Genomic DNA, 20529 nt, shown 5'->3' with positions numbered 1-20529 from the left:
TTATGCTCTGTGACATCCACTTTGTCAACACCCAATGTAATAAAATTAGCTTTATATTTATGGTGCAGAATTTTCTGAGCATGGATATTGTGTTCTAGATAACTGTTGCAAATAGAAAATATGTCATAAACACCCCAAATAAATATTTTTGACCCATATTTGATTATACCTAGTTCAGTTAAAGGAAATAGGAGGGAATAGGATAGGATTTCCCCTTATTAACATTATTTAACTAATGCATCATTTCTTTAATATCTCTGATACCTGCAAGATAGATGGAATGGGTCAGTGGGAAATCTCATTTATTATGTAATATACTATGCCTTTCTGGATTAGATAGATTTAAAATAAGTTGCTAACATCAAATGCCATTTAGAGCAGTTAGAAATGGTTGTTAACTTAACCACATTTCTTTTCAGTGAGTGCCATAACTCCACAGATCGAATCAAAGTCAGAGTCTGGGATGAAGATGATGACATTAAATCCAGAGTCAAGCAACATTTCAAAAAGGAGTCAGATGATTTTCTGGGACAAACAATTGTAGAAGTCAGGACCCTGAGTGGAGAAATGGATGTCTGGTACAACTTAGGTGATTATTTTTATACATACTTGAAAAAAAGTTAAATAAAATTCCAGAATACCTGTGGTATGTATTATATTCCGATATACGTAAAAATAACCAATGTCTTTCTGGAACGTTCTGTTCGACTTTAGGCTGTTCAGTTTCATTAGAAACTAAAGGTGATAATTATTTATTCAAACTCAGTATTATTGAAAGATGTTGGTAAATTAGTGATGAAAAGACAAAATCCTTTCAGAGAATCAACTAGGTGTCTTTTAGGAGAAAAATATTCCATTATTAATTTTTAATTCATAAAATATTCCTTCAAAACCTTTTGCCAAATGTATAAGAAACAAATAATCAATTTATGACCTAATACTGTTTGAGTTGTTTCTTTTTGGTCTCTTAATGAAATTTTGGCAATAAAGGAAAAGTATATTTTGAATATCTTTTAAGTGATGATATAAAAGTAGGCTTTAGTTGGCAAAGCCAAGTAAATATGTGGATTTATGCTTACTCTGATGATGAAGATATTTAGAGTATGCTTAATTGGCATGATTTTTTAAATGAAATTTTATTTTGGAGCCAAGAATTAAATAAACATGTCTTAATTTGAGTTTTACTAGACTTAAATAATAACCAATATTCAGTGCTGATTTAATAATTGTAAAAAATATATGGATCCCCTCAGTCTCTGTAAAAGACATGATCTAAGATTTCTTAATCATATCCTCTGAAGTGTTTTAATTAAATTTTTAAGGGCTGGTTGTGAATCAAAGAAGTGTTCACACAGTCCAAGAATTACAAAGAATTTCCATTTAAGATACCAATATATTTAAGCAAATTAAAGAGTGCTTTTAGCTTTGGAAAAATCTACATACTTCAAGTAATGTAATATTTGACAAAGAAAGGGAAAGACTCACATAGAATTAATGAAACTCTAAATAATATAATAATTTAAAGATAGAAAGATATATTACTCATCATCCAGATGATACTAAGAACTCAGTATCAAAAAATATTTTAAAGAAGGGCCCAGCCAGGTGGCTTAGTGGTTAAAGTTCCACACACTCCGCCAGCAGCCTGAGTTCACCAGTTTGGATCCCAAGTGCCGACCTACTTTACTCACCAGTCATGGACAAAAATATAGAGGAGGATTGGCACAAATGTTAACTCAGGGCGAGTTTTCCTAAGCAAAAAAAAAAAAAAAAAATATATATATATATATATACATATATATATTTAAAGAAATCTTTAAAAAAAATTGCTGCTCCTACATTATTGGCATACAATTTTTACCTCTGTTATAACGATCATCCTCCTGTATCTTGTTTATACTATTAAATAACTTTATTTATGAAAACTCAGAGGCTAGGCAAAGGTAAACTTCAGGCCATTAACTCTGTGTCATACTCCCAAACTGTGTTTTAATTAAAGTGGCTTACCTATATGTGGACTTTTTTTCTACAGTAAGTTAGCGTGTCCTTGAATTGAAGCAGTTGGAATTCAAAACAGAAATTCTTGAACTTGTTCTTTTGAAAAAATGTACATGGGTATACTCAGTTTGCCAAGGAACTTGAATGTACTATCACTAAAATCAACTATCCAGCTCTCAAGCTGAAACCGTCCTTCAGTTTATGGAGAGGAAAATATGATGCCATGTGACATGGAAGCCTTTGCCTGTTCACCCTGTTTGTACTTTTGTGTGCTCATTGCCGAAGTTTAATCTTTTAAATGAGAGAGAGAAGGAGAAGGAAGATGGGTTTTAGCTTTGTGTAAAATCCCTCAGTGGGTTCAATCCACGTTAAGTACCATATGTTCGTTCTGTGTGCAACATTCCTACTTCCTCATCATTTAGAATGCATTCCACCATCCACGGGTCTTGGCCCAAAGCCCTGGGCCTCCAAGCAGAGACTGTGTCCCATGGATCCATTGGGATGATAGTTAAAATTAAAGAACCAGCAATTCTCTCCTGGAGCTCTGGAAAGAGGGCTGTGACAAAAAGATCCCAGGACTTGCATTTCTCTTGGCCCCAGCAGAGAACTTTAATATTTGTTGAGAATCAACTATCTTTTAGTCAGTAGAAGAAACTCTCATGATCCTGGCACTCCTAAGGGAAGAATCTTGGCAACACAATAAGTGTTAATATTAACAATGAAAAGTCAGCAGACATTCTACAAGAAGAAAGTAGACGTTACAATTTAGCTTTATCTTATACTGCTAAAAATACAGTTATACTTACAAAGAGGGTCAATTAAAGAATTCTTCACCACTGACTTTGTGTCACTCTACCTGTTTATATTTCTCTTGTGAAATGGGTCAGCTTTCCTCTTTATGTTTTATCTGTTAAGTGGGTGTCAAAAGTAGGTCCCCTCCCTACATTCACACTCTAGGAATTTTGTGACTATGCTTTTATTTCTCTCAAATCAGTTCATGTTGGACACATGTGCATGCATACACACACATTATTTGACTAAACTGACTACATATTGGTTCCATTCAAATAAACAGTTAATCCAACCCTCATAAGTAAACACAGACTGTGACTGTCGGTCTTTATGAATCACTGACAGAGAAATCTATTAACAGACTTTTTTGTTAGCCAGAGCTTTGACTCATCTTTTCAAGCACCGAAAGAGAAATGGAAGCTTTTAGATAAAATATTTTCCTGGTTAGTTTTAGCTTTAAGTTATTTTGCTTTTAATTGCCCAAATAATAATTTAACTTCATTGTATGAACTGATTAAGTACACAGACATTTACCTCAGAATGGCAGGATCTTCTGATTAAGCTTTTCTATTTGAAGTATCTATAATGCAGTTTGGCAAACACAGTGACACAACAGGCACATTATTTTAAATTATATTTAGCAGAATCATTATGGTTAGGTAATAATCAAACCTGATCTGGAAAAATGGCTTTTAGCAACGTAAGCCTCTTTTTAAGCTTTTGAGAAGTCGTGTGAGGAATATAGCATTGTCAGAAATGACTGACCAATTACGTTTTTGCCTCATCAGAGAAACGGACAGATAAGTCAGCTGTATCTGGGGCCATTCGATTGAAAATCAATGTGGAAATAAAAGGAGAGGAGAAAGTTGCTCCATATCATATACAATATACATGTTTACATGAGGTAAGTAAATTGAATTGTATTAATAATAAAATCTAGAAAAGAAGTTGGTCTTGATTATGGATCATACAACAAAATATTTGGTTTAAAAATATGATTGAATTAAGTTTGTGGAGTTGTTCCTGGAGTTCTTACTCTATACCAAAGCAGGTGATGTGCTAGGCTATCACACAGCCTGTGTATTGCCCCCTGAAGAGAGAGTGGGTGTCCTCTAAGGAGAGTTTAGAACAAGCTCATGAGGCAGGTGTTAATAAACAAGTTAATAAGATGATAATGAATAAGTAAACCAAATTAAATTACCATTCTTCCAAGGAGGAAGAAGAATGTTAAAAAGCATTCATTGAAGAAATAAGTCACGACAGATACTTCCGAAGCATTACACATATAGGACTTTAGTAATGTAGGAGAGGATGCAAATCATGATTGTTTTTGAGAACTCTGAATTAATGTTCAGATTTTATTGAAGATTTAATTAGGAGTATTGCTTATAACTAGAAATAAAAAATATTGATGCTGTATTAATGGCTTTTGGAAGCCAATATAATAAGCAGTATTTTTTCCTTCCTTTTTCTGCATACAACAAAGGGCTTCATTCATAATGAACCCTCCTCCATTGTAACTACCCTTTCCACAAACTTATCTGGATAAGGAGAATATCAGAAGTAGTTACCCACCCCTGGACACTAGAGACTATACTCACCCAAAAGGTAGGGCTGATGTAGAGAGAGGTAGAGACCACCCAATTTGAATCTAAAGGGCAAATTCATCAGTTCTTTTTTGTGAGGCAGTGTAGATGCACAGACAAATAATCTTGAACTGCCATTGGATGCTTTGCATCTCAGAGCTTAGTTAGAGGTGTCGCCAGATCTTTTCTCTGATGCAAATGACACTTGTCCCATGTATTGAAAAATATAAGGTAAAACTGAGGAATGTGTCTTTCCCCATGTTCAAAGGGGTAAAGAGAAAGTACCTTCCTAAGACACAAAAAGATAGTTGAGAGAATCTTTCCTCTTTGCATATTATTTTTTCTAAATATATCTATGAAAATTTATATGTGTAATTATTTGCACCTTTGTTTTGTTAAAGAAGGAATGAGGACCAGTATTTAAGTCATTTACACGTTGCACAGTAATTAGATATAAGACCTAGGCCTAATTTCCTGACTACCTTAATTCCTTAACTTCCTGGCCACTGATAACATTCCTTCCAGAAAGGGGTTCCATTTTCAGATCAATAAAAGGAAATCTCTTGAATTGGCAGGATAAGGAGGCAACTCTAGCCTTAAAGTGTGGGCACAGAAGATTTGGGATCAGAGGAACAGCATTATGCTTTGCTTTTCAGAGTATTTTCTGCTGGTCCAAGAACCAAAAGGAAGTAAAATCCAAGAAAAGTTCCTTCAGTGACCCAGAATGCATCTATACAGCAGTTTCTAAACTTGTTAGAAGCAAAAACGAATTGGGCACAGTGATCTTTTTGATTGTAAAATTTACAAGCGTTCATTTTCAACCTCAGTTCACTGACCTGACTCCTCCCATTTTTGCAGCCAAAGCCCTTTAGTATCATTTATATGCCTAGATTCTGTATTAACACAGCTGTAAGCACATTATTCATCCAGGGCTCTATAATTTACTCAGAGCCCATAAATGCAAAATATGTTCCAGCATGTAGAAATGTTTATATGCAAAACCTTTTACTTCCTTCTAAAATGATTTGGTATGTATGAAACATTTGAATCATTGATTCTGTACAGACCCAGGCAGAAATAAACCCAGAATTTGCATGAAGGTGAGGTGAGTTAGAATGAAAACCCATGATATTCCTATTGCTCACAGAGGCTCATGAAACATTAGATGCAGATGAAACATTAGATGCAATTACAATGCAAGTATAATTTACTGAAAATTACAGTTAAATATTTCTGGCCTATTCTGAGGAATTACTGAACAATTGAAAACCGCTTACTTTTAGAATCTGTTCCATTACTTGACTGAAGTGAAATCTAATGGTGGAGTGAAAATCCCAGAGGTCAAAGGGGATGAAGCCTGGAAAGTTTTCTTTGATGATGCTTCTCAAGAAATAGTTGATGAATTTGCCATGCGTTATGGGATTGAGTCCATTTATCAAGCTATGACGTAAGTACTACAGAACATTTACGTGTTCAAAAATCTCTGTTGAAATCTGAAAAAAAAAAAACCTAAGAGGAGCATTCAACTTTCTTCTTCTAATTCAAATGAAATTTTGATTAAAAAGACACTTTCATTTTAATGTGCTGGTTTGATGCTGGCTGCCCTCTCTCTTACAGCTATAAAATATTAAGGAATTGGTAATTTACTGCCACTATTTTTCCAACACTTATTCTGTTCCCAAAGTGTAGTCCCTTGACTAGCAGCATTAGCAGCATCTAGAAACTTAGACATGCAAATTTTCCACCCTACCCCACATCTACCAAATCAGAAACCCTGAAGAGGGGGTCCAGAGATCTGTGTTTTAACAAGCCCTACAGCAATCCTCATACACTCTAAAGTTGGAGAACCAATGCTTTATTTGATATCTGAGGAAACTAAAGTCTGATAATTGATGTGCATTGTCCAAGGTTACAAAGCCTGTTAGTGCCAGAGACACATCTAGAGCCATTACGGTATCTTGACCCTAACGTTAGACTATATCCTTCCTTCCTATGTTTGTATCAGTGTTGCTAATTCAGTAAAACCAAGACTTACTGAGCACTCATAGAACTCGACACTACGGTAAATGTGATACTGCAGAAGTGACCCAGACAGACACATAATCCTTACTGAGGAGTTTCAGTGAGAATTTAGAATTGAGTTATTACTTGCCCATAGTTAACCTTTGGAAACCTGGTCTACATCGTAAGTGCATTTTGTTAAGATATGTACCATATATAATATGTAAACTACTTATGTACATATAAGAGAGGACTGTTCTTACATTCTAACGATCAGATCATATTTTCGTGTGAACCGAATAGATGCTGCCCGAGATCAATCATTTTCAGCCATCCTAATAATGAATGTGGATTGGATCAAAATCATTGCTCTTCTTCAAAGTTTGCTGTTCACAGCATTCAATCACCAGTCATAATTCTTGAACAGCTTCTGTAAGAATAATTTTTTAAAAAATTTCTGATAGAGAAAGTATGTGTGCTTTTTCAGTTTACAGTGTCCTAAGGCTAAATAATAAAGACATAGATTCTTAGCCAGGAAAAGTAACTTACAGGTCACCCAAATGAACCTCCCTCCAAACCAGGAAACCCTGTTATTGCATCCCTGACTGGGGATCATCATCCCTCTGCTTGCTCACGTCCATTAACAGGGAGCTCACTCCTTTTGAGGCAACCTCTTGTGTAATTGGGCAGCCATTATGGAGTCTGTGAGTTTGCCATATAGTCTGCCCATGTCGATGGCTATAAGAATTCAGAACATTTGGTATAAAATTTGAGCGCAATTGAAACGTAATTATGATTAACAGTCTAAAGTAAACGAACAGTTCTGCCAAAAGAGAGCTATGTTTAAAAAAAAAAAAAAAAACAAAAAACAAAAAACCCTGCTTCTGGAAAGAATCCCAGTAAAAGAAAGGATCAAGTTAAATTTATTCCAAAATATCTCTGTGAGCTGATGTCAGATTTCTTCATTTCCGTGTTTCTTATATTCTGAGAAGCACAATCACATTAATATAGAAAAATGGTAAATGAAGTTTAAAAGAGGAGAACCAGGGCTGGCCCGGTGGTGCAGCGGTTAAGTTCACACATTCTGCTTCTTGGGGGCCTGCCGTTTGCTGGTTTGGACCCCGGGTGCGGACATGGCACTGCTTGGCAAGCCATGCTGTGGTAGGCGTCCCACATATAAAGTGGAGGAAGATGGACATAGATGTTAGCTAAGAGCCAGTCTTCCTCAGCAAAAAGAGGAGGATTGGCAGCAGTTAGCTCAGGGCTAATCTTCCTCAAAAAATAAAAATAGAAGAGGAGAATCACCCCTCTTTCATTTTATCACTTTTATCACTTTATACCTTTTAACTTAAATAAACAATAACAATAAAAAACTATTTTTAGTTACTTGTTTGGTATCAAGTGACCTGCAGATGAATGGGATCCTCTCCTATTTGTAAGATTCAGTTTTGACAAAGCCCCTGCTCACACTGGAGTAAAGCAGTGGTCGGCAAAGAGTTTTTCCTGCAAAGGGCCAGAGAGTAAATATTTTCAGCTTTGTGGATCCTACAGTCTCTGTCACAACTGCCCAGCTCCGCCCTCCTCATGCAAAAGCAGCCATAGATATTAAGTAAACAAATGGGTATGGCCATGTTCTGATAGAACTTTGTTTTAAAAATGAAAATTACAGGCTTAGATTGCCAGCTGCTGGGCTAAAGAGTGAGGGCAAGGCAGTAGGCAGGCAGAAAAAGAATGCCTTCTTTTTTTTGTGATACACCGACAAATGCACTTTGATGATAACAAAATGTGGTAGATTATATCTACTTCTGATTATACATTTGATTTGATACTGATATTTTTACTTATTAAATGTTTCTTTTAGCACTGAGTACTGACCAAGATGGCCTTAACATTTCCCTCAGCTGGACAGAACTTTAAATAGGCTTCTTTCTGCCTCTAGGCCACTCACCTCCCTCTCACCTTGGCTTTAACAGAATCCAGAAAGCCTAACTCCAGAGGCCCCGACCTCCCTTTCCTTAGAGCATTGACTTCAGAAAACTTGTAACTTTAAATTCTTTCTGTGCTCCTTTGAGATATAAACTCTTTGAAAACCGCTTAGCAGTTTTACAATCCAGAACGAGATTTCTGAAGGACCTGGGAGCCATCCTTTTCACATGTAATCATCAAGAAAGATAGGTCCCTATCTCCCACTCTCTGTAGGAGGGCAGGTGCCTTGTTCCAAGTTGTAATTCCACCTCCTGTCCTGAAGATAAGAGAAAAGTTTATTTTTCTTTTGAGTAAGGCAAACTGGCAAACGCTGGGGACTAGGATTTCCCTGACTCCAGCTCTTAGAAACTCTCCCCTCCATCCCTCCTCAGCTCTTAAAAACTTTCCCATCTTTTATTTCAGTGGAGTTGAGTTCAGACTGAGTTCTGTTTTCTCTTCTCTATTGCACAGCCTTGAATAAAATTTTTCTTGCCTATTTAACTATATCCAGTCCAATTTTTGCTTTGAGAGTACAAAAATTACCATCTCACCAGGATAAAAATAAAATTTCTGATGTTTGACAATCTGATAACTCCTAGAAAAACTAACTACCAATGCAAATCTGATATTGCCATTTACTACTCATTGATCATTAATTGTTGAAAATTAGTTACTTTTATAGAAGAATACACACACATCCATTTTATATCAGTTAATATTATGATTACATGTATAGTCACATTTAAGAGAGATGATAGAATGGAGTCACTTGGAGGGGCACTTGAATTCTATTCAAAGATTTACAAATTGAAATCTTGAATTGAGGTGTCATGTATTTTATTACTGCTTTATAAGAAGTTCTGGGTGCATGATAGAAACTCAGTATGTATTTGTAATTGAATAAATCAGAAGCAGAAGTTGTTTGTCAGAAATACGTTTATTCTCAAGTTCTCCTGATACATCTCTTCACGTCAAAAGTTTTCAGTTGCCAAAAGCGAGCAAAGTAAAACCGAAAAGTTTAATTAAGCCAGTGTATATTTTACCATTTATGTTGCATTTAAGAGTTTTAGAGCATACTGTATTGATTGATCATTTCTAATAATTTGGGGAAGTTTCAGAGTACTGACATTCTTCTGTCAGGTGTTGAAATATAACTTTCAGAGATGCTTTTGGCCATATTTTCTAAAAGATACTTTGGCAACTGAACTGAAACTTAAGTCCTAACCTATTGTTGGCCAATGAATAACTCAACTAAAAAGAGAAAAAGAGGGTTTACAAATAAGCAACCGTATCTTTTAATTTAAACTGGTTGCTTATTGAATCAGTATTTTTCTGTTATTTCTAAACTTGCTTTAGGGGACCAAAAAATGTAACCAGAAAACCAACAAATGAGTAACAACAAAACGTAGAATGAGACATGTCAAACTTATCTCAGAAGTATGTCCTCTTAATTTTTAAAAACACAAAATTGAGGAACTCAGCTTCAAGGAAGAAACAAATGTCCTGTCTGTATAGAAAGACCACTCACGAATTTGAGAAAGGACAAAGCTGCTTAATTCTTGTGGACTTTCTTAGACACCGTTTGATCAGAAAAAGAAATCAAATCACAGTTTCTTTTGATATTTAAACTCCCTTTATGCTTAGCCAAACCCCTAGGTAACTTCGTAATCTTCCTCTTTTAACAGAGATTGCTTGATTTCTTTTAAGATACTCCCATTTCTTTGAAGACGGATTTAGAGCAGAAATAAATAAAGGGGAAGTGTGTATTAAGTCAGAGAGTCTGGTTGTACATTATTAAACTTCCCTCTTGTGTATTTCTCGTCATAAGAAGGAGGCTGAATCTATTTTGCTGGTAAATAACCTGAACATTAATACTGAAATTCCCAGTCCTCTAGGGTACCTCCTGCTTACAGGAAATGCTCTCTCCTTTTACCATGGAACATTTTCTATGAAGGCACAATTTATTGGTGCTATTTGTTGTATAAAAATGTATCCTTTGTTTTGGAGCATTCATGAAAAGAAGGAAATAGATTATAGTTTTCCTATTTGGACAAGAGATTGATCAATGACCTGGAGGATTTGTTCCCACATGGTAAATACAACCATCCATCAAAAATAAAAGCAATTTTCCAATTTATGACAGTAAGAATGAGAGTCTGTTCCGTTTTTCAAAGGAGCATGGTATTCCACATATTTAACATCTTGAAGTCAGGCATAGAACCTGTTTCCATCATGAAAATTTTGGGAGTCCTTGATGCTTTATATCTATCTATACAAACATATATGTTTTTAATAATATTCTGATAGACCCACTATTCACCCATGAACAGAAACAGAGAATTTCATGTCACATTCACTGTTGAGAATTAAATCACTGGGAGCCAGCCCCGTGGCTGAGTTGTTAAGTTTGCACACTCCACTTCAGCAGCCCAGGGTTTTGTGAGTTTGGATCCTGGCGGGGGCCTAGCACCACTCATCAAGCCAGGCTGAGGTAGTGTCCCACATAGCAGAGCCAGAAGGACTTATGACTAGAATATACAACCATGTGCTAGGGTCAGTTTGGGGATAAGAAGAAAAAAAAAGAAAGAAAGAAAAGAAGACTGGCAGCAGATGTTAGCTCAGGTGCCAATCTTAAAAAAAAAACACAACTTTTATTAAAAAAAAGAATGAAATTGTCCTCTGGAGTTGATTTCTATCCATCAAATACATACATTTTAACTAAGTATTTAGTGAGCCTTTCATTTATTATAAAATGAAGCCCAAGATGTCTCACAAAATCTGAGATTCTGTTAGACTGTAGTCATGCATCTGTAATATCAATTAAGAGAAAATCATTAGGTTATTGTTTTTTACCTTGATGTACTTAACAAACAACCTGTACTTGGGCACTGGCCATCTAAATCTAATTTATATTTGAATCAGAACTGTTGAGATACAATTTACATTAAAGCCGTTTGTCTATTTTAGCTGCTTGAGCCATGAGTCTGCTTTCTAAGGAGGGTGTTGTTTAAGTGAATCATTCATTCCCTTAAGAAATATTTGTTAAGTGCCTATCATCTTGAGTGCTGAGATACATCAGCAAACAAGAAGTCAAGGTCCAGTCTCTCACGGAGCCCACATTCCAGAAGATGCAATTCATTTATTCGAGAGACACTTTCTGAGTATCTAAGGATGGAGATTTATACAGGGCAATGGGGATATAGCAATAAAAGATAGGTCTTGCTCCTAGTGAGCTCCTAATCTAGGGGGAAGAGGAAGAAGAAATTGAATAATAACAAGACAATGTAATGGAGGTATGTGTGGGTGCTATAGAAGCATAGACATGGAGGGACCAAATCCAGGGACCAAATCCAGATGAGGAGAGGTGTCAGAGAAAGCTGATGGACAGCCTGAGGGTCCCATCCTTACTTGCTCTTCAATTTCCATCATTCCTCTAAAGCCTATGCATTTCATTGCTTTCCTGTCTCACACGACTGCCCTCATATCCAAACTTCCCTAATTGAGCTTGAGCAATCCATAGCATCTATGAAAAGCTGTGATGCTTTTGGCCAAAGGAGAAGTGATCCTCAAATGTTTGAGCCCCTCTTTAGTGACAAGGGTGAATAAAATATTTACTCATCACTGAAATGCACGCTAATCTGAATTTTGGGGAGCAAATGTGATAAATATTGTTTTAGTGTGTTTGTAACATCAGGAATACAGACAGTCTTTCGTCTTGTATTATTTCTCTGAAATCTCTTCTAAGGGTTCAAAACTCATTGTCTTCCTTTGGCTGCTTCTTTCCAATCACCCTGCTTTTACTTTCATTTGAAAATAATTGATTTTTAAATCTTTTGAATCAAAGGCATTTCCATCCCTTGAAAACCACAAGATGGGTGTGATTAGGGACAATTGTCCATGAAACAGTAGGTGAGTCAGATGATTCTTTTATATTTTTTCCATCACGATGCCTACCAAACAGTAGCAAGTGAGCTGAATCTAGATGTGTTAATTGAAATACACGTGGTTTCCCAATATTTTGCCAATAATATTTTGAGAATTAATGGTTGATAATATAGCAGTGCTTCAGCTGAAAACATGCCAGTAACTGATCTCATTATTGGCAATTTAAGCATCATCTTTTTGGAGTTTGTTACTCTCATTTTTTCCCATGAAACTGAGACTTCACTAGTTAAGTTGGTTTGACACTAACTCCATTTTCTTGCAAAAGCAAGGTCAAGTGATTATAACATTATTAACCCATTGTTTTTAATCATGTCTTTGTGGGGAAATGTTAAGTATTCCCAGGGATTCAGTAGTAATTTTTGATCTATTTTATTTGAAGGTGTATTTTTCGAAGAGGTGGTTCCTGCAGGGAATACTCAGTCATTTTAAATTGCTAATTGTACTTTTAATCCTGTTTCCCCTCTCCCGCTTACAATAATATAAGTAGTATTGGAATTGCAGCCTTGAAAAGGAAATGGTTTTCAAGGAGATGGTTAGAAGTGAGAAAGTTTGCCTTGACACCACGCATAAAGAAAGGTCACGTAAACTCAGAAGCAGATGCTTGCCAAATTGGAGACCATGTAGAATCCTGTGAATTGGAAATTCTCAAAGAGCAAAAGCCAACTCTGGATGACTCCCTCGACCCCTGCTTTCTGGTCATCCCTGCTAACCAGGGGCTGCGATAGAATCAAATGTTGATGGTAGGAGTAAGTAATGTGTATGGCTGGGTACAGCGTATTATCTGTATTCAGAGATGCATAGCATGTGAAATCTTGTAAGGATTAGACCTTCTAATAGCCCTTTCATTTTACAAATGGAGAAACTGAATCTAGGAATGATGAAGTTACTTTTCTAAGGTCACGGAACAGGACTGGAATTAGAATGAGTCATCTCTATGCCGTGGTACCTATAACTCTAAATTGGTCACCCAGAATCCCTCTATCCCTCCACTAGCCTACCTTCCAACATACAAAAAAAGCAATTTGCTAACCATTTCTTCAAGGTTTCCAAGAAGGATAGCCACTAACCCTGATTAATACTTGTCCTTTTTTGAAATTTGTCTTTTTTTTCCTTCTATCATCTAAGAAATGTGTACTTTAATGTATACGACTATCTTTATTATATTGACTGCCTAATTATTCACTATTTAGAGTTAAGAGTGAACGTGGAAAGGCAAGTTCAGTGTAGACTATTGTTTCGGTACTAAGAGGTACCATCTTTAACTTACCATGCTTCTAGTCACACTTTCTAGAAAAGGACAGGTATTTTTACCAACCAGGGAAAAGATTATACTCATCAGAGTGACCTAGAAATCCTGTTTCTGAGTTTGTGTTTTATATTTTTCAAATTAGTATTAAATGCTTAAACTTTTAGTCTTGGCATTCCAACTGATTGTTTAACTCCTGATATGTTAATATAAGTTCTAAAAGGTGACAACTATTTTCCAAATATTGGGTCTTTAATTTTTATGTATATTGAGACATGTTCAACCTAATTCTGACCAAATTTAGAAGGGTCATATTTATGACTTTGATCTATTTACCTTTCTCCTTTTACCAAACAATAAAAATTTTGTTACTTACAGTTTTAATCAGCTGACTGGAGAAACACCATAGAGTGCTAATTTGATATTGAAACTGATGCAAAATTCTAATGGGAAGAAAAGTAACATTAAGTGAAATATTGGGTTTTCTTGTTGTCCTCCTTTGATTTTCACATCTTTACCCTTCTCATCCCTATGTTTTGCAACCATTATGAGCCCAGATCATTCCATTAATATCTTTAAATTAATTCTTGATATATTTTATTTAGTGAAATCAAAATGGTCTCTATTTCATAGTAATTTTATAGTGGGTTTTTTTTTTTTTTTGCATCTACTCATTAACCATAAATTAGTATGGTCAATGATAAATTTTGAAAGGAAAAATCATTTTATGGGTGATTTGTTTGACTTCTTCCACAAAAATCTTGTTTAATGATACTTTAAAGAATATTTATAGGTTCTACAGTTTTACATTATACACTTTAAAGTTTATAAAGTGTTTTTAGAAAAGAAAGATATAGAAAGAAATTTTTACTTTAGTTAATCAAACAAAATTTTTAAAAGGAGTTAGACTACTTTCTTCTTATTAGTGCTAAAAGTCACGAAGACTTGTAAAATCAACAATAGGGCAGAAGTTGAATCAATAACATTTGAAATATGTATTTTCTGTATTTTTTTCTGATTAGGGTAATAAAACATGCTAATGTTAAATTATTTTTAAAATATAGAATATATTTTTTAAATAAAAATCTGTAGCTCCACCCAGAGATAACACTGTCATCATTTTAGTTAGTAGTATTTCCTATCAAGTTTTTGGTCCTTTTTGCTGTATGTATGCTTATGTGTGCACGCATGTGTGTATGTTGGATAATAATGTACAAAGATGTTTACAACCTACTTGTCTGACAAAATACAGGGTTCCTTTGAATCAGTATTTGTTGACCACATCGATGTTGTCAGTATTCACCTGCAGACTTTAAACTGTAAGGCAAGCCTCTAAAAACGTTCCACTCTTTGCCATGTCTTTATTCAAATACAGCTCTCTTTTAGACTGAGGGAAGATATTCACCTACTCTTATTGGTGGGTTCTCAAAGAGCTGGACTTTTTCCTGGATAATGTAAACAATCTGTGAATTCTTGTCTTGCTGAAGCAGATCATGAAAGATTATATATGTTCCCCAGGGTAGACTTTTCCCAGTATTCCTTCAGCCCTTTCTCGTTGCCCTATCGCACAAGCTATATTGCAATCTTAGGAGTTTTGTACTCTTTAATAGATATAGAGTGAAAAGGTTGAGGGGGAAAGAGACAGCTTTACTGCCTCAGGAAGCCATTACTGTGGAATAGGGGAGTGATTGACAGTCTTTCTGGCCAGTCGCTTAAGCCCCCAGATGTCTGATATAGGGGTATACAGTGTATGGTTCCTAGAAATATCCTACACTTTCCATTCTAGTCAGGTTAATATTTTAGAAGTTTAGACAGCAGTTGGTCACTGAATGTCTCTCAACCTAGCCAGCTGCCCTAAAGTTAGGCAAAGTCACTCCCTGATATTGGGAAATCTTTGATTGGAAACCCTAATTTCCAGCGCTGTTATAACTTTACATCCTTTTTTTGGTTTTCTTGGATATTTCCTTGGGAGTTTTTAGGGGTGAATCATGTGCAGCTAGCTACCGCCCATCATACCTTGAAATCATCTCAGTTAAATTTTAATCAGAAGGTAAAAGATTTCTGTCAGTTCTCTAAGATGAATGCATGCCTAATGCTCTGGAAAATTTGAAGTACTGCTCTCAGTACACCAATTATAAGCAGAATACTATTAACCTTCAAAGTTGTCATCATCATTATGGCATTAACTGCTAAACACTTCAACCAAATGTTCATAAAGCAATTGGATGTTTTGATAAACGGTCATACTCAAGGTAAACAAGCACATGTCCTGTACACTCTAACTCTACATAAATACCTTTGGCTCATATTGTTTCATTTGTTTTCATTAATAAATGCTTATTGCTCAACTCCTGTGTATAAGAATGCATTATGCTAGAGGCAGGCTGGATAAGATGATAACTAACCATGACCTAAACTCACTCTGGAAGAAACAGATACATACACAAGTAATACACCTCAGTGAAGAGAGAGGGAGGAGGATAAATTAAGAAAAGGTACACCCAAGTGGTTAAGAGAGATGATTCTGAACTCACTTTGCCTGAATTCCAGTCCTTAATTACATTACTTGCTCCGCGACCTTAGAGAGAAAAAAACAGAAAAGGAAAGAAATTTTTTTTTTAAAGATTGGCACCTGAGCTGACATCTGTTGCCAATCTTTTTTTTTTTCTTCTCCCCAAAATCCCCCAGTACATAGTTGTATATTCTAGTTGTAGGCCCTTCTGGTTGTGCTATGTGGGATGCTGCCTTAGCATGGCTTGATGAGTGGTGCCGTGTCCACGCCAAGGATCCCAACCGGCAAAACCATGGGCTGTGGAAACAGAGCACATGGACTTAACCACCCGGCCACAGGGCTGGCCCCCTAGAACTGTTTAATTACAAGAAATACAGGGAGGGAGTCAGACTTCAGAAGCACTGGCAAAACAAAACAAAAACATGACATTCCTAAGGATACCTAATTTACATGACGTTTTCATGCTATTCTTGGTGGAAACAGCAGCTTTCCTACCTGGTTTTCATATTTTCAGAGGTCATAATAAATTTTCAGATATAACATGAGTAAAATCAAGTTCAAAATTGTTTTGTTACGAAGTTCAGGTTTTGGAGAAATATTCAAAGTTTTATATTTTGGAGATCATAAAGAGTGTAATTCTGTGATTTTTCGATTATCTTAAGGTGCAAAATATTTTGTTCCTTCTGGCTGTGGTATGTGAACTGCTTAGTCACATTGGAAGCAGGGTAGAAGTGTCATTTTTTGCTTCTGTATTTCCTAAATTGTTTTTCTGCTTCTAACACCTACTAGTTTTAATCCGCCTTTATACCACTTCAGAATCATCACCCCAAATTTGTGTGATAATGTCACTTATCTCTGCAAAAATCTCAGCTAACTCCATATATTCCACATGAGAAAGTCAAAACTTCTTAGCTAGAGACCAACAAAATCTGACCTTGACTCACTTTACTTTGGTCATACCTGGCGTCTCCTCCTTTTCATCCTGTTTCCTCTTAGTGCAAACTCCTGTCACTCTGCTGATATTGATCTTGTTAAGGTGACAACAATGTTTATTTGTCAAGTCCAATAGTCTATCTGCTGGTCTTATGTTATAAGACTCTTTCACTGCACTTAACAGCATCAGTCATCCTTCAAACCCCTTTTTCCCATGGTTTCCCTGATTCCAGTGTCCTGGCTTTCCTTTTGCCTATCTGATGTTTTATTTGGTCTCAGTCATAGAATTTATTTCTTCCACTAGTCCCTTACATTGTGGTGTTTCCTAGTTTCCATTCCCTGACACTTCTCTTTTTATTCTACACGGTCTCCTGGATGATCTCATCCTTTCTCATGGTTTTGACTAACTCCTACATCCTGATGATTCCCCAATTTAAGCGTCCAGCCCAGGTCTCCAAAAACCTGGTGGATTTTCCATATAAATGGAAAGCTCTAAAAGCACCTTAAACTCAAACTCACCTGAACTCATAATCCCTACCTTACAATTACTTTCTCCTCTTTTGTTCCCAGCTCACTTGGCAGAAGCGCCATTCAGCCAGTCACCGAAACTAAAACCTTGGAACTGAACCATTTGTCTTCTCTGTCTCTCACTCCTCATCAATCACTAAGTCCTGACAGTTTTTCTTCTCAATATTTTTCAAATCCATTCCCACCTCCCCTTCTCTACAGCTACTGCCCTAGTTATGACACCCATCATCTCTTCCCTTGATAGCCTCCTAATTGTACTCTTTTCTGTAGTTTCATCTTCCTTAAAATCATCCTCCTAAAATCTCTGCCCAACAAAATTAACCTATTTAAAATTTGGCGTCACTTCCTACTCCATGTAAACAACTATAGAGTTCTTTGGAGATACTTTTTTACTTACATTAACTCTGTAAGATTTTGAGTTTTGTTTGAAAAAGTCTTTTGACCTATCTGATAGGTCCATCTTACCTAACATACTACACGAGACTCTCCTAAATACACCCTCATCTTGTCTCTGGTCATACCAGGCCTAGAATGTTCTCCTTGAAATTTGGGCTCCACCAGGCTAAAATTGCTAGTGTTCACTGTACACAATATTTTGGGTTTTTTCCACTGCGCCTTGGCCTGTACTATTCCATTCCCATGGAATGTATTCTTTATCAGTGATAACAAGCCCTATTTGGTTTGGCTATCTCTTAGTTATGCATTAACTCTTAGCCCATTTCAGCAAGACTTCCTTGACCTTCCCTACCAGCTACAAAACACACTGTAACTTGGTGTCTCATAGTACCGTGTTGTGCTTTTCTTTCTCATAACTTTCTCATAATTGTATTATATGTCTTGTGTGTCTTATTCTCCCACTAGTCTGTAGGTGGATTCATTACTGTATACCCAATGCCTAATACAGAGTCTGGCATTCAGACATGTTCAATAAATATTTATTGAACCAAGTTGTAGAGACACCAAACTCTTCACTCTTCCATGGCCGTTACATAAACTCTAATCCTCTAGACCTTGGCTTAGGCATTTCCCTCTGACTTCTCCTCTAGGGGGCTTACCACTGGTGGACTCAACTCAGCCTTTGGACCTTTGCCCTCCATCTCCAGGCCTCACTCCTGTATCCTATGGCCCATCCAAACCTTTAGATGCCTTTGTAATACCACTTTCTCTTGTATGACAACATTAGGGTTTAATGTGCATGCCTCTCAATTAAGGTATACCTTTTTTACACCAGGACCATGTTTTAATCAACTCTAGATCCTTACCACGAAGAATAGTCCCAGAAATATAGTATATGTATAGTCATTGAAGGGAGAGTCCTCTGACCAGATGCCTTTAACATGAAAAATGGATGAAAGATTAAAGAGTAGAAAAACACTAGAATCAATTCTAATTCTATTTCTAACTAATATTAATAAGAGAAAGTATTAGAATTCTAATATTTGGCTATAAATTGAAACTATTGTTTAAAGAAAAGTTTAAAGTGTGAACAGCAGTTTATTTTTACTGTTTTTATAGTTTTTTATGATTAATATGTATTATCATTAATAATAAATGCATAGCAAGGAGTGCATTAAACTAGATAATTCCAAATTACATTTATTTACATGGCTTTGCCTATATTATCCATAAATTTTCATATCTAACTTATAAATTATTTGTTAAACCTCTCATTATGCTTGTAAAACATTGCTTTGGGATCCCAAAGCCACAATTTCTTAGGGTATTTTCATCAGGATACTGGCTTAACCAACTCAAAGTTTAAAATAGGCAAAGCGTGCTTATTGATATCCCCAGTCTTCCCATATTGCATTCATTTTTTCCTCAGATGGCTTATAGGCAGTGAACAATGTTTAATAACTGCCTCATTTTCAATATAAAACTTTCTATTTCGCTTGTAAAATTCACACTGTGAGCGCTTTAAGCAGAGTATTCATATGTTTCTCTATTATTTCTGCTGACAGTACCTGTTAAGCTGTTGCTGCCACGCTAATCAGGCACCAAAAACTATACAGTGGCAGCTACAAGAAGCAAAGACTAAGTGACACGGCCACGTTAGGAAAGCACTGATCCTTTTTTAAAATCAAGAACAAGATTATTCATTCTGGTGACCTTCAGTATCCCTTTAGATAGATAATGCATGCTCAGGATAATAAACTTCTGGTCCTTGAGTTTCTTACCAGTCTATTTTGACAATTGATGTTTCTATATCTCTTGTACCTACTAGGTATGTATATTTTCTTTTTGCCACCCCCCCACATCATTACATTTAGGCGTTGCATGTTCAACAACTCTCAACCTCTGACTTGGGTCTAACAAATCTAATTATGTGGGAATTGTTGGGAAAAAAAAAGGAATGTGATAGCATAGTGCTAGGTGTTTTTAAATTTCTATTCTTAATATTTTTATACCATTGGTGGTATTCTTAATAGGTAGTAATTATAATTAATTTAGTTTATAATAAAGTCAAAATACGTGTAATTTACTTAAAAGAAACATCAGCGATAATCTAATTCCAGGGTTAAATTGCACAAATCATGTAACTCTCATGGCATACATTGCTATGCACGATACTCAAAGATCCATTTAAAACTTTAACCTACTTTTATTAGCTAATATCATGACAAGCTAAGCGAATGGCCTGCCTAAGAGCTAAGAGAAGCCACCATTTCCAGGACCACCATCCATTTCTTTTGAGGTGCCACTCAGGACACTTATTTACGTATGTATGTTTTGTGTTTGTGATCAATGATACAAAATTCAGAGATGCCTAGGTGGAGGATAAATTACTGACATATGAGAGCAAAATAGGATCAGATTATATACTGAAAATTTCTTTCCTCTATGAGTATTTTATCTTTTCACTTTTATCATAAGCTGTGCTTTCAATTTTCAAGTCTTTTGTTACAGTTCAAATGAAACAGATTTTCTTGAGAGAAGTAACAGAATTGAACACTTGATGCTTCTGATGTCTGTAAATGACACTATTATTCAAGGTTTAAAAGAAATGGTCTTTAAGCATAAAG

At 35.8% G+C, this 20529-nt stretch overlaps 1 protein-coding gene across 9 annotated transcripts in view; it reads left to right on the top strand.

The window, feature by feature from the left end:
- Positions 1–20529, top strand: part of UNC13C (unc-13 homolog C) — a 585940-nt gene that overhangs the window by 292714 nt on the left and 272697 nt on the right. For all 9 annotated transcript variants that reach the window (XM_070579899.1, XM_070579965.1, XM_070579933.1 and 6 more), the window contains 3 exons: positions 420–589; positions 3579–3694; positions 5660–5823. In XM_070579899.1, the coding sequence (XP_070436000.1) occupies positions 420–589; positions 3579–3694; positions 5660–5823 (450 nt within the window). The remainder of the gene's footprint in view (positions 1–419; positions 590–3578; positions 3695–5659; positions 5824–20529) is intronic.

This window comes from Equus przewalskii, chromosome 1 (genome assembly GCF_037783145.1).
Source record: "Equus przewalskii isolate Varuska chromosome 1, EquPr2, whole genome shotgun sequence".
NCBI classification, from domain to species: Eukaryota; Metazoa; Chordata; class Mammalia; order Perissodactyla; family Equidae; genus Equus; species Equus przewalskii.
Note: the sequence above shows the minus strand (reverse complement) of the source record. Positions and strands in the feature narration are given on the sequence as shown.